Here is a 14,497-nt window from a genome sequence, read left to right as displayed (position 1 = left end):
TGTCTCCTGTGTTGGCACAGTACAGATGCAGGGATGGGGAAATAACAGCTAGCATTTGAGTTGCTGCTGTAGTGACAAGCATAATTTCAGAAAGGAGGAGACATTAATTACCACAGGTGGGAATAATAATAGTAAAAGCCAAAAACAATGACCTGTGGAAGATGGTTATACAATTTTTAAAATGTGCAGTGAGAGCTTTTTTGGGTCACAGCCCCATGCCATTTCCTGTGAGCATTTCTGCTTCTCTCCCACTAATGAATCTTTTATTCTTCATGCTGAAAGGCTGTTTTCCTGTGTTTCATATTATTCTGCTTTCATTGGGGTCTTTAAATATTTTATTATTTTCTCCATGGTCACCACAGGCAAATGGAAAACTATAATACAGCAGCCTAAAAAAACAATGCTGGATTTAATTGAACTTACTTAATTATAATGTCCTCTGAGTGCTTATGGACACAAAATGGAACATCATGGAACAAAATAAAGGTCTTTAATTTGTAGCAATATTTCCACAGTGTCAGTGGCAAAGGAGACAGATAAATTAGTTCTCCAGTACTGTGAAATTCCAAAATACTAAACCAGAGAAACTTTCTTATTAGAAAATGTTAATATGTCTGCCTTAGCTCTGGAAGGAGACATGAGGTGAAAAAGCTCTATTCCACAGGAATGCTACTGTTTCTTTCAAGACAACATGTTTACTCCTTAGGGAAATTACATTTATAAATACAAGCAAACCCATTTCCCATAGAAAAATATGTGCAGAGAGGACAGCAACACAGCTCTTAATTTGCTTGAGCTTCCAAATGCCCTATTTCCTTAAAAACATAGACACTCAGGCATCTATCTGTCATACTAATTAATTCAGGAGGCAGCTGCAGTACAGGGATTTTTGGAAAACAGCACAGGCATGATACTATGAATCTATGTTCTTACCTGCGTTATTAAATTTGGGTTTCTGTAAAGGAAGGACACAGATACACCTGCCCTCAGAAGTCAACAGCCTAACCCTGCTGTGACCCTCTCCACCAAGGTCCTCCCCTAAACATAATGCAGCTGTACTGCTAGCTCCTATCACAGCCACCTGCCTGGCCTAATCCAGAAGGGAGAGTCTCCAGTTAAAGCTCTCCCAATGAAGGGCTTCAGCACCTGAGCAAATCTGTGCATGTCCCCATTCAAAACATATCAAAAGACAAGCCTGAAACCTGACAAACCATATTTAGCTACAGCAAAGAGCCAGAGTGCTCTTACCTTTTCCCACAAAACCCTTTCTTATCTCTGTGCTTGGTCTCTCCATATCTCTCACCTATGCAACAGTTTTGGCTGTCAGCAGAAGTAGGTCAATGGAGCTGTAACCCATGTCCAATACTACCCACTCCCAAACTGCTCCTTAGCTGAACCTTCTTTAGTGATCTTCTCTATGCTAGCTCAGCAGACATTATCAAAAGTGTTAAGCAGCCAGCAGCTCTCACTTCTCAACTGAGTAGCCAACAAATGCCCTGACTGAACACCTCAGATTTAAACTCCTTTCTTGGAAAATGGAGGCACAATTCTCAGCAATGGAGGAAGGGAAGAAGCAAGCACCTACAGAGAGGCTAAACGTTAACACACACATCCCCTCCCTCTTCTGGTTCAAAGGCCAAGCACAGACCCCTTGAGAGATAGGCAGGGGAAAGAAGCTGCTTAACTGTAAATAGTTTAGAAAGCAGGTGTTAAGCCAATGTGGTCAGTTAAATCCTCTAGGTCTGGAACTGCTCCCACACAAGCCCAATGCAACTTACTCCAGCAGCTAATTCCATTTAAGCAGGAAGTGAGAACAACCCTGTAACTATTAATCAGGGTTAGAGCTTTGCAATAAACTGACACCTGGCTCTGCCAGGATGAGGAGGGTGCAGGGAGTAAGTAAATGGTGGGGCTGTCTGTTGGGACTGGAATTGCAGAGAACAAATTTCAGGTAACTAATTTCCTTCTTTCTGCAGATGGCTATCTCAGATTCCTGGATTTTACTGAGAAAAATATTTCAGGGTGTTATCTGTTAGAAATATCTGACATAGGTGGACAGAAAAAAAGAGAATAATCAGAATTTGCCATGAATCCTAATGTCTGAGCCTTGCAGAGGACTAATGCCCACTTTTGTGGGGTCAGCCTCTTCCATACACACTTGGCATTTACTCTTTTTCTGGAGATCTCTCAGCCCTGTCAGCTTACCTGGTCTACAGTTTTCACAGTCTACCATCTGTGCTTTCCAGTAGTGCTTTCCACAGTCTTTGCTTCCTAACTGTATTTTTAATGTTTGCTAGTTCAGCTGTCAGGCCATTGAGAAAGGTTCCTCAACAGTGAGAATTATTTGCAAACTGTGTTTCCAGCCAAGAAAGCAAGAGACTGGTGGAGAACAACAGCTGACTTGCAAGGCCTGTGAGCAGATTTCACATGAGCCATTGTCTCTAGGCTCCTTGAAAAGCAGACAAACCAAAAAATTGTTCACTGGGGCTGTTACGCTGCTGCATACCCTGTCCATGTAGACATCTGAAGCACATTTACCCAGACTTGTGCCCTCAGGTGTTGCTTACATGCAGGGTCATCCAGAATTCACATGCTCTGCTGTCTTGAAAGTATGATGATTTTAAATGATACAGCACTTGAAAAAATAATCGTTAGTATGACTAATTGCTACTGGGCTCTTTTTTTTTAATTTGCATTGATGTTACTGTTTATTTTTAGAGAGGCTAAATTAGAAAGCTGCTCTGTACTCGTGCTTACATTGGTAATGATGTAACATTTAACATCATGTCAGGATAATTGTCTAGCATGACAAATGTGGTGAGTGAGATACCAGGGATGCTGTACAACCAGATTTCTGTGAAACCAGGGTGGGTAGGTAGCTCACTGTGACTATTAGTATCTGCTCCTGCTTTCGTTCCTTTTTGTTTTGTAAATACAAAGCATACCTTGCTATTCAAAAATCTATTCTTAGGAAAAGGAGAGAGAAAAAAGCATAATTTTCTTTTAACCTGAAAATCTAAAGGAAACACATTCCTCCTGAAAGCCAGCTGGCTTTGGTGCCAGGCCTCGCTGGGCTAACAGAGTTTGCTGTAGAGAAAAGAGGGTCCACGTGGTAATGCACTGAGAATTGATCAGATGACAGCAGACAAAATTGTTTTTTCACACAGAGAAGTGGCTGTGGCTTCAGCAGAAGTCAGATTACCAAGCCAGGGAAGCCCAGGGGTCTCCTCAATACAGTCGGACTGAGGCCAACAGCATTGCCTTTCTGTTTCTGCTGGTGGTACAGTAGCAGTGAGCTCCGAGCTGTGAGAAGCATAGCTGGGTTCACTGTTTAACACCCTCATTACACTGAGGTATTTGGATTCCTGATCTACCAGCACCTCAGGGACCCAGCTCACAACTGGAATAGCTGTAAGATGGAGTAAATTGGCTTCACCTCCTGTCTTTGTTTTGGGAGATTACAGCTCTGCACAAACAGCAGTGAGAATCTTTGTAAGGGAACAAACTAGACAAACTGCCCAGCAGAGACAAGTAAGTGCTTGTTTAGTGCTGGGAAATGTCCACCACATTTTATCAGTACTGGTGTCTGCTGGGTAAGAAATCAAAGGTGTTTGCCACGGGGTTAGCACTTGCAAAGTACGTGCTGAGCAAGATTACTCTGCCATGACTCAACCATCCCATTGTAAATTTAAATAGAAAACCCAAATAACAGATACCATTTTAATGAAAACCAAATTTAGTATTTTTGTTCTTTCCTTCCAATAGCAAATGTGTCACACACATTGTCTGTAGCTGACTCTTCAGATTAATGGAGAAGGACTTCTGCCTCTCATCTATAACTAGTTTACTATAGCTTTTAGATTAGTTTTTTTTTCCTTCAGTAGGCTGTTGAATATTTACCACCAAAGCTGCTTACCCATTTGGGCATCTTTCCTGCTTGAGGGTCATGATGGTGAAACTGCAGAACCAGCACTGTTACCACCACAGACAGACCAACAATGACCATGATGCTAGCGAAATACTGAGCTGCAAGTGAAAGGAGGACTTGGTTAGGAAAGGCAAAAAAAAAAAAAAAAAAACAACAAACAAAAGGCAAATAATATTCCTTGGCCATGCCCTGAGATCTACATTTGAGGAGCACCGCATCACATCCAAACATCCTCTTCTCTGGTCTTCCGTATGGGAGCATTTGAGACCTTTTCTGGTTTTCAGTGTATCTGCTCAGCTCACTCCTTGCCAACGAGGGAAGGGCTATAACCAGTGAAAGGCATAAACTACTTGGGGTTTTTTCCCAGAAAGGAGTGCAGGACCCCCTGCTAAAGACCTGCTCCCTATCTGCTGCCAGGGCAGTGAGGAGCTGAGCTAACCAGACCAACTGAACACCAGCATCCCCAGCCCAGGGCCACCCCACAGTATCAGCAGAGCTGCTGGAGAGAAATGCTGTTCTCCTGGTGACACTGGACCCCCTCAGAAGCGTTACCAGACCTTCTCCCTCACCTCACCACTGCTCACAAGAGGACAGGCATATTTGTCAGCACTGTCCTCAGCCCTCAAGACCACTTGTTTTGGTTCCTATGAAAGCATGCTACACCCTTGCTGAGTGCTACATTTAAGCCTGCTACACAGGAGAGAAATCAAGTTCCTGAGTGCCTGAACTGAGATATGAAACTGTATCTCCTAAGTGGCAGCACAACTTCCTCATGCCAGGAGTGAGGCTGATGCACTGGAGTGTTAAGAGAAGTTACCCACAGGGCTAATGACATTTGAAGGCTGCTGTGGCAAAAAACCAGGGTGCATTACTGTTGGCTGATAGGATGGGGCAATGTGGGAGAGCACATGACAGTGCCCCAGACTACAGCCTCTTTCCACCTCTGGTCCTACCTCCTGCCGCTTGCAGGAAACGTCAGAGGTTCAATACAGGCTCCAAGGCAAGTTTTATTCCAGCTCTGTGTCTTAATAACACTTCCCACTGCCTCAGCAGCAAAAAGCTTGCTCATAATAATGAGGTTCTCAGGGCTTGCTGAAACCAGTGCTGCAATTGCTTCAAGAGGTGGGCATGGCTTTCCATAGCAAAATGAACTATGCAGCTTGCAGCTGGATTAGAAGAATAGTCCTGAGCATGAGGTGAATTGAAAGGTCTCTGTTCTCTCATGAGTAGGTGCAACAGAGCCAACAGCCAGGCAGAAGCAGAGCAAACCAGGAACTCAGGTTTCAGGGAAACTGGCTGATCAGATTCTAGTATGCCCCATGTCGCACAAACACAGCAGTGTTGATGTTGCTGGTTTAATTACTTCCATAGGTCACTAAATAAATTCCATAAATTCTATGCATTTTGATGCCACGAGACTTCAAAGGCCTGAAGCGGCCCATTTAAAATGGCATTGGCTAATATTTTTCACAGATCCTTAGAAAATTAGTCACCTAGTTGAACTTGGAAACACCTTGGTATTATCTTACTCAAGATCCCAGCCAATGATTAGCAGAGGAATTGACACTCTCAGTTCTTTGTGCTGTAAACCCAGGAACAGAGGTCAGGAAACTACTATGGACACCTGGTAGTAAACAGGGAAAACAGTTCTCTCAAGAACAGACTGGGAACTGTAGGGGGCCTGTGGACCCTTAAAGAAAGATGTTTTATGTTTTTGCCTGGATATAAACAAGGAAGATGGCTAGGTGTGCATCACCTGCTGTCATGGTTTAGCCCCAGTTAGCAACTAAGCACCACACAACCACTCACACACTCCCCCCACCCCAGTGGGACTGGGGAGAGAATCAGAAGAGCAAAAGGAAGAAATGTCATGGATTCAGATAAGAACAGATTAATAATTAAAATAAAACAGAAACAGTAACAATAATAACATTAATGATATAATGAAAAGGAAAATGGGTGGGGGGATGGACAGACACATGACACATGATGCCTGGGGAGGGGGAAAAAACCAACCAAACAACAAGCGATGCAACCGCTCACCACCTGCCGACTGACACTGCCAGTCCCCAGCTGCCATCACTGATTCCCCCAGCCAACTCCCCCCAGTTAATATACTGGGCATGATGTCATATGATATGGAATATCCCTTTGGCCAGTTTGGATCATAAGCCTTGGCTGTGCCCCCTCCCCTCCTGGCTTCTTGTGTGCCTGGCAGAGCACGGGAAGCTGGAAAAGTGCTTGACTAGTGTAAGCACTACTTAGCAACAACTAAAACATCAGTGTGTTATCAACATTATTTTCTTACTAAACCCAGAGCAGCACTATACCAGCTACGGTGAAGAGAATTAACTCTATCCCAGACAAAACCAGGATACCTGCTTTTTGCAGGAGTAGGGGGCCCTTAAGTTACAGCGAAGTTTTCAGTTGGCAAGTAAGGATGGACTGAATCATAGAATCATTAAGGTTGGAAAAGACCCTTAAGATTATTGAGTCCAACCACTAACCTATCACTGCCAAGTCCACCAATAAACCATATCCTCAAGCACCACATCTACCTTTCTTTTGAATACCTCCAGGGATGGAGACTCCACCACCTCCCTGGGCAGCCTGTTCCAATGCCTGACAACCCTTTCGGTGAAGAAGTTTTTCCTAATATCCAACCTAAACTTACCCTGGCGCAGCTTGAGGCCATTTCCTCTCGACCTATAGCTTGTTACTAGGGAGAAGAGACTGACCCCTGCCTCACTACAACCTCTTTCAGGTAGTTGTAGAGAGCGATAAGGTCTCCCCTCAGCCTCCTCTTCTCCAGATTAAACAACCCCAATTCCCTCAGCCACAAGACTGACAATAGGGCATGGTACTTCAGCCCTATTATCAGTGTCAGGCAATCAAACGTCACAAGGTATCTGTGAAATGAGAACTGGCAGGTAGAGTTAGGCAGCCCAGGTAGGTGCAGGTGCTGTATTCATTTCAGGGGGAGAAAGCTCCAAAGCCCTGGAGTAGCCCAGCCTCCTCTAGGGCTGGATTTTGCCAGCCCTGCAGAATCAGCAGTGAAAGGGTGTGGCAGGTGCACCCACCCTTATAGAGACCGGGGCTTTTGACTGTTGAAGCAGAGCAGCCACTGCTGCTGCTTTTCCCACCCTTACTTTCCTGTCCTCATTTTCCGCTGTGACTGCTGTCATGCACACAGCTGCCAACAGACAAAGCCCTCGGCCCAAAGGAAATGGGCAAATACAATCTCAGATCAGATTTGACAAGGGTATAATCGGAGCCCTGACGGATGGCCTATTGAATTGGTCCTTCTCAGAGCATCAGGTCTGCAGTCAGGGACTCTCCCCTTAGGTCAGGACGCCGCCTAAGGTAACTCCTCAAGGTTGAGATCCCTCATCTTCTTAGGTGAGTGATTGCACATTTTGGATCCTCATTCTAAACCTTAAGGATTCTTAAGTTGGCTGTGCAGTGATAGTTCCCACCTGACACCCGTAACCTGGGGTTAGCTAATGTTCATTGGAGCATCGAATTGACCTTACTTGAAATACATTTAATTGAAGTGCATATATATATCTGATTGGTTCATATTAGTTCATATTGATAAACCTCTGCGACGAAGGGGAGGAAGGAAGTAGCAATGGCTGGCACACTTGTCACATTAGCCTTTCACGTCTCTAGTTGGAGATATGATGAAGGCTGTTGCCTCCTTTCCTGTGGCAAGACAAGGTAGACCAAATAGCTATTGTTGACAAAGGAATTGCTAGATCTTCTGCCCATGGGGCTCTGACTGAAAACATGACTCTGTGCTTACAATCCAGACCCTGCATTGAGGCACAGCCACAGGTACAGATGGCCAAGACCTAGCTGGGCCTCGGTTCAGTGACAGTTCACCTGTAAGGGAAGGAAAGGACCTAGAACTGAATGGGTATGTCCATGAAGCAAGATGGTGCTGGGTCTGAAACGGTATCCATACCCACTCAGCACTTCCTGATCTTCACTTTCGGGTTTAATCCTATAATCCTATATTCTCTCTTTCTCAGCAGCAGAAAAACATGATCCATCTGCAGCACTCAGGGGAGCTGGTAGGGAAGAATTCTGTGCTGTCTCCCATGCACCTCCGTAAAAGCATGCCTTAATCCTCCTCCAGTCTGCTGGCTTGGCATCTCTGTTCTTGGCTGTCTTTATTGCTCGCACCAGCCAGATCAAACCCTTCACATGGTGACTGCTACAAGGGCTGCTGTCCCTTTTCACCTCTAGCACCCCTTCCGATCTGACCATGACTCGACTTTCCCAGCAACCTGATGAGCAGAGGTAACTAGCTGCTGAAAGAATCAAGCTAAAATGTGTATAGACAACACTTTCCTTGGAGCCACAGCACTACAGTCTTCATTCAACCTACCCTAGACCCACACAGCCCTGAATTAGTTAAGTGTATTTCTAGGCCTCCACTGATGTTGCAGAGCACAGAAATAGGATGCTCTTTTGTGAGATGTAGTACAGGAGACAAGCAGTGAGCTTTGGTCTCCCCAGAAGCAGCCACAGTCCAGACATCAGACCTTTTTTCACCAGTAATTTAGGGTCCATCCTAAAGCCTACAGCACTTATGTAGATAGGGCTTTGAAGCTGCTGCTCCTTCAGGGTCTTACCCTTACGTGTGTCTCTTGGCAGTGCTAAGTGCAAATCTGATTTTACAAAGAAACTCAGCCCCTTTAATTTAAATTGCAGAAGGGAAATGCTCAGCAACTCTCACAAAGCGTCTCTCCATATCCTACTTAAGAACTCCTGGTTACTAGAACGTCACTGGTATGGATGGGTCATCTTGGAGACTTTAACAAATTACTTCACCGTAGGCAGTATCAGGAACAGCAACCCCAACCCAGAGTGTATTTGAAAGAGCAGGGACCTTGTTGCTGTATGTCAGCTGTGCTGAGGCGCTGAGGGCAACGGACACCTTCCAGAGGGGAACTGGCTCATTTGTGCTTTCTGCCCTGGACAGCTGACATGGGCCAGGAAAAGGGACCAGAAGACCTGTGTTTGGAGACCCTCAATATCCCTGACTTACACAGCGACATCTCCCTTGGATACCAAATTCTGCACTGTTATGTGCTGAACTAGATGTTCTTCATGTGTTTTCAATCCTGCAAGCTGCTTTCTTCAGCAGTTGTGTGTGAACAGAAAAGCTGTTTTGGATGCTCAGTTGATCTCTTTCAAGTAGTATGAAGTATTTGCACTTCTACAATTTATTTTCTTCCCTTTCTTTGCCAAAGGAGGCATGATGTAACACGCTACTGGGAGAGCTGTTTTAACATCTGGGAGTTGTCAGCCTCAGTCCCAGCACTGTCAGAAAATGATCAAGTGCTGTTGTCATAACAAGTACAGATCCAATACAACTACAGATAGCCAGATAGTCTTTTTAAAAAATTAGTGACAACAAATGTTTTTTCTTGCAGACATCCTCTGACATCACCTATATCAAAAGGATGGCAATGACTCATAATTCATAACTTGAGGAGCTTCCAGTACTGTTTTTGGACCTTCTGTGCCATTATCTGATGTTAGAGAAGCATCTCAGGATTATTTTAGAGATGTTTTGGAAGATCTGCTGCTTGAGTGGAACTGGATTATCTTTAAGGACAGATTAGGAGTAGTATAAATAAAGCAGCAGAAGAGCAAGATGGATTCTAGATGGGTGCTTTGCCTTGTTGACTTTATCACTGAACACTGACAGAAAGCAGTATATTATCCAGATTTGTTAACATAGTTAATCACAGGGTAGGCAGAGCTTCTCCACTGTGACCAATTACAGTCTTCTCTTCCTATGAAATAGTGGGGGAGGGAGGAGTGTCATGCTCAGTATTCCCAGTGATCAAGTTGGATACACTGGTGTTCCTCTGTGTTTCTTCTTTGCAGGAAACTTCAGGTTTTGCATACAAAATGATGGACTGGTTTAGAGCTGCTCTGTCAGGTCATTTCAATCATTCAGTGCTGAGTGCTTCTGGTGAACTCTCAGAAAATGGGAGAAATGTCCCAGAGCATGCACAGCATGAGATATTCACTGCTTCCTCTTCTGGAAATGGTCCAGGTTAATGAACTGTACCTTGTGGAGGATGCAGAAAACCTCAAACACCAGCAGAGGTGATTCCAACCATCCTTCTGCTTTTCTCCTATGGCAGGGAACAGGGCTGGTGCTGGACAGATGCTGTGGCAGTCTACAATGGGCGATGGCAGTTTCTCATAGATCAGGGAAACCAAAAGGTAAGGAAGAGATTCCCTTGCTGGCTGATTTACTATTGTACACAGAAGAGGACATAGGCAGGAAAACAATTTCCACCATTGTCAAGATTTTCTGTAGCTGGGACACCTTGTGTCATCCATTAGCTCTCACTGACAATGGAAAGCTAAGAGCATCATCTCAGTCCAGCAGGTCCCTCATAACCATGAAATGTCTTAAAAGAGTGAGAAAATTCAAGATTGGACCCTGTGTCTACCTTTTGGTTATGATACTTGTAGAGGGCACAGGGGCAGTATTTTCACAGTGTTTTCAAATTCTTTCTCCTTCCACAGGCTTTTGAAGAATAGAACTTGGTGTTTGAAAAGGAAAAGTGTGGTTTGGTTTTTTGTTTGTTTGTGGGTTTTTCTTTAATAAAGAAAAAGTGTCCAAGACCTGTGGCTTTGGGAAAAGCACCATTGGTCATGAGGCATGAAACCATAAGAGCTGCTGTGAACGTTTCGTGGAAAAGGCTGAACAGGGTCCTGGCATCAGAAAGGCACCCTGCAGGACCATGAAAGGGAGGGGGGAAAAGCAGTCCACAAAATAAAAAAGAGACAGAATAAAGTGAAGTGGCAGCAGCTGAGGACATACAGGCAGATGACAGAAAATGTAACAGGAGATTAATCTCATTTTCTCTCTCTAGTCAGAACCACTAACACTTTATGCTCACAACTTAAACCAATCTGTATCTCCTGGAGGTGGCAAAGCACCACATTGCTTCCTTGTCTTAATAATTTGCAGCCTCATTTGCTGTACGACTAACTGCAAGAAATCATCCCAAGCATCTGCTGCAAATATATTTGCAGTGTAAAACCTTCATTCTTACTGAAATAATGTAGGCATGATAAAGAATGGCAAGGAGGGGACATGGCTGAAAATATGTCATGATAGTAGAGCTCTAAGCAGCAAGAAAGTGTTGTGGTTTTTAAAGAATCAAGTAGAGGAACTCAGCAAAAGAAGAAAGAGAGAAATGCAGTTTTGTTCTCTGGAGGTGAAGGTAATTTTTATTTTGCACTATTTGATACGTCCAGCCAAAGTATGAAGCCCCACATGAATTTCAATCATAGGAAGTGATGGTTCCTCATATTCATGAGCCCTCTGTTCCTCTTTCAGGCACCCTCTGCACACACCAGCTTTCAGGTGTTCCTTGCTTTCTCCTATAAAACTTCTTCTAAAGCAAAATACAGATTCTTGATCTAAAACCAATGGTGTTATTTTGAAGAGAGCTGAAAGGAAATAATGATCTGCAGCACTTTGGAGTTATTTGGGCATGGAAAAAAATCATAAATTATTAAGCACTTCACCTGTGCAAGGGGGTGCCTTGGATTTCCAGGTGTAAAAAGTGTTTATGGGAGAAAAAAAGCCATCTGACTGGCTTGAGACTTCTGAACATTTCATTTCAAGATTTGTCTTTTTGGAAGAAGCATGCCTTACCTGCTTTGACAAAGTACTTCAAAAGTGATACTTCCTCAGAGCACTGGCTAGGCTGGAGGAAGAGCAACCAACTCAGAGCTTATTGCAGCTTTGATCTCAAGCTGAAAGTGTCCTGCTGTTGGTGCTCCTAGCTGTTTCTCTGTGTGACTACTTTCTGTGCCATCTGGGGCCTAAACCCAAAGACTGCAGTAGCTTTGGACCAATATGAGAGTAAACAGCTGGGTGGGATTTTCAAAGAAAGCATTTTAGGCTCTGTCTCTGTACAACGTCACCCTGTTCTCACAGCATTGGGACTGCAGCACAGTAAACCAGAGGTGAGTGCAAGGTGGATGTGGGTGGGTGGAGGAGGGACCCCACAGACTGTGTCTCACTGCAGAGTGGAACAAGAGGTGAACCTGCTGCTTACTAGCACTGGGGGCTTAATGGTCTTTTCTTAAAAAAACCCCATCTGGTGCTGGCAGAAGCCAGGATCATGGAGGGAGAGGGAAAAGTGGGGACAGCTACAAAGTTTTCAGTGCCATCTGCCCTGAATGTTTCCTTTCTGGAAGTGATATTGCAGGTGGGGAGAAAGAAGGGTTAGGAAGCTGTGCTGATTATGCTTATAACTGTGTTGCTCTCAGTTTTTCCCAGCAATGTCATTTGGCCATGCCTGACTTCAACATGGGCTGTGGCTTAATCTGTCTTTCTGTTTGGTTTTGGTTGTAATTAGGACCTGAATTTTTATTTTAAGTCTGTGAGTCCAAACTAGCAGCTGAGACATTGATTTTTTTAAGGCATTCCTACAGCAGTGCAATATGAATGAGATTCTGGTCACTGCTTTATCAGGTACTGCTGCATGTTGGTAAGCATGACCACTAACTGTGTAATCTTAAGGAGGTGCTAGTCAAAAGGTAGTCAAGAAGGGGCAGCGTTACAGTTAGGAATCTGTCTTCACTTAGGGGAACTTCCTCCTTAGTGACTTCTTAATGCATGGTTTGGTAGCCTTAACTACAAGGTTGCTTTCAAATGGAAGACATGGTTTAATGAAACAGGTCAGGGATATGGAGACTTTAAACAGGGAGGAACAGTGCTCATTAAAAAAAGGAATTCAGGCATATGTCTATTGCCTAAGGAAGGAACTCATCCTTTCTTCAGAGATGGTCATAAAACCATTACCAAAACTGGATCTGATAACCCAGTGCTATTTACATGGATCACATTGTATTTACAGAAATAAAATGCCCTTTCAGTTTAGATCTAAATGCCTCAAGTGTAGTTCTCAGGTGAATTACCTAAGCCTTTTGTTTCAATGGGCAGGACCTGAGCTTGTACAAGAGCTCAAATTGAAATAACAGCATTTTTTAAATTTCATTTTGGTGACTGAACCAGGAAATCAACACGGTGGGTCATGAATATCCCTTCTTACATAATGCACTAGACTGGGTGCAATGGTGTTATGTGGTAGATGCAGGAAAGTCCAGGAAATCCTCATGAAGTCACTGGCATTTATAGTGCGAGACAATACTGTGCATAATTGCACAGGTTTTTAGAAGCAGAAAGAAAAATTGTTGTCATATACATGAGCTGTGTCACACAGGCTGTATGATTTTACCCAGTGATTGGTGCACTCAGACCAGTAATTTCAAGCATTTAACACATCTGGAGTTCTCTGCGTTCCTGTATGTCCTTTCCTCTAGTAATGAACCCCAGCTGTCTACTTAAACAGACGCTTGATAAAAGAATTATTAAAGAGAGAAATTAAAGGTAAGTCAAATAATGAGTGCAGCCAGACACACTTCCCATGAGGCATTATTAAGCTATACTAGGAAGGGTAAGTTTAGGACACAGCTGCTACTGTATAGTCCTGGTCTGAAAGTCTTTTAGGAGCTACACTCTAGAGATTTTAAGTGACAGGAGGGACCTCCAGGACCCTGTAGTGAAACAAGCCTTCTTCATGCAGTCAACTTGTGTTGGATTCTGGCCAAGCTGTTGTGTTTGTAGATGTCATGGGACTTTAATGCTTTTGATCCAAATGGCTGAGCTGATTTCTGTTGCTATGGGTGGTTAATTTTTTAAACAGAAACAGAGGCATCTTTGCTCTGGTTCCCAGACTTCTCCTTTCTTTGGCATCACAGATGGGTTTGCAGAAGGGCAGGATTCAACTTTTGAAAGATTGCTGTGCCTTGCTTCACCTGTATGCATGCTGCTGAAAACTGGTTTTTGGAAATATCTTGTTTTCCCAAAAATGGAGGCTCTTCTGCAGAAAGACAGGACCAAACATGCTGCTGGGCGAGGGGTAGCTAGTTACTGATATGAATGCAAGCCCTCAAGAAAGCTGAATGAGAGCCAGGGGCAAATGTAGTGACACAGCCTGTCTGACTAGAACATTTCTTGGCATGGAAAGGGGCTTTCTCACTGTGGAAAGGAGAGCTTTACCCATCACCCTGTAGTGTAGAGGAGCAGCAGGGTCCTGGTGTTTAAGGACATTGAGCAGACTGGTGTTGATTTCTAGGCCAAACTTTGTCTCTTGCTCTTTACAGAAAAGAACTTGGTTTGTTTTTAATGTCTATGAGCACAGCAGTCAGAAGGCTACACAGAAATGGGAGTCCATCATGTGGGGAAATTGCACATGTGGAGACTGCTCTGGGCAGCTTTACAGACAGAATGCAGAGGACACACCAAGGAAAGTGGGGAGCCACTTTGCAGAGAGGTAAAAAAACCCCAAATGTCTTGCCCCACCTACTTCCTTGTGATTATTTAGGCTGAGAGTTGCTTCATTTATTGTAAATTAAGTTGAGGTCAAGGGAAAGTGGCCTCAACTAAGAAGAACAGAGATATGATTTCCACATCTCTTTGCAAATATACCAGACCTCCGAAGCTAGTTTTTCTCT

The 14,497-nt window shown here is 43.9% G+C and overlaps 1 protein-coding gene across 1 annotated transcript in view; it reads right to left on the bottom strand.

Moving 5' to 3' along the window:
- LOC142050201 (neuronal acetylcholine receptor subunit alpha-7-like) overlaps nt 1-14,497 on the bottom strand; it is a 72,888-nt gene that overhangs the window by 2,525 nt on the left and 55,866 nt on the right. The window contains exon 11 of the mRNA XM_075078621.1: nt 3,917-4,026. Within this exon, the coding sequence (XP_074934722.1) occupies nt 3,917-4,026 (110 nt within the window). The remainder of the gene's footprint in view (nt 1-3,916; nt 4,027-14,497) is intronic.

The sequence above is a fragment of the Phalacrocorax aristotelis genome, chromosome Z (genome assembly GCF_949628215.1).
Source record: "Phalacrocorax aristotelis chromosome Z, bGulAri2.1, whole genome shotgun sequence".
Lineage (NCBI taxonomy): Eukaryota > Metazoa > Chordata > Aves > Suliformes > Phalacrocoracidae > Phalacrocorax > Phalacrocorax aristotelis.
Note: the sequence above shows the minus strand (reverse complement) of the source record. Positions and strands in the feature narration are given on the sequence as shown.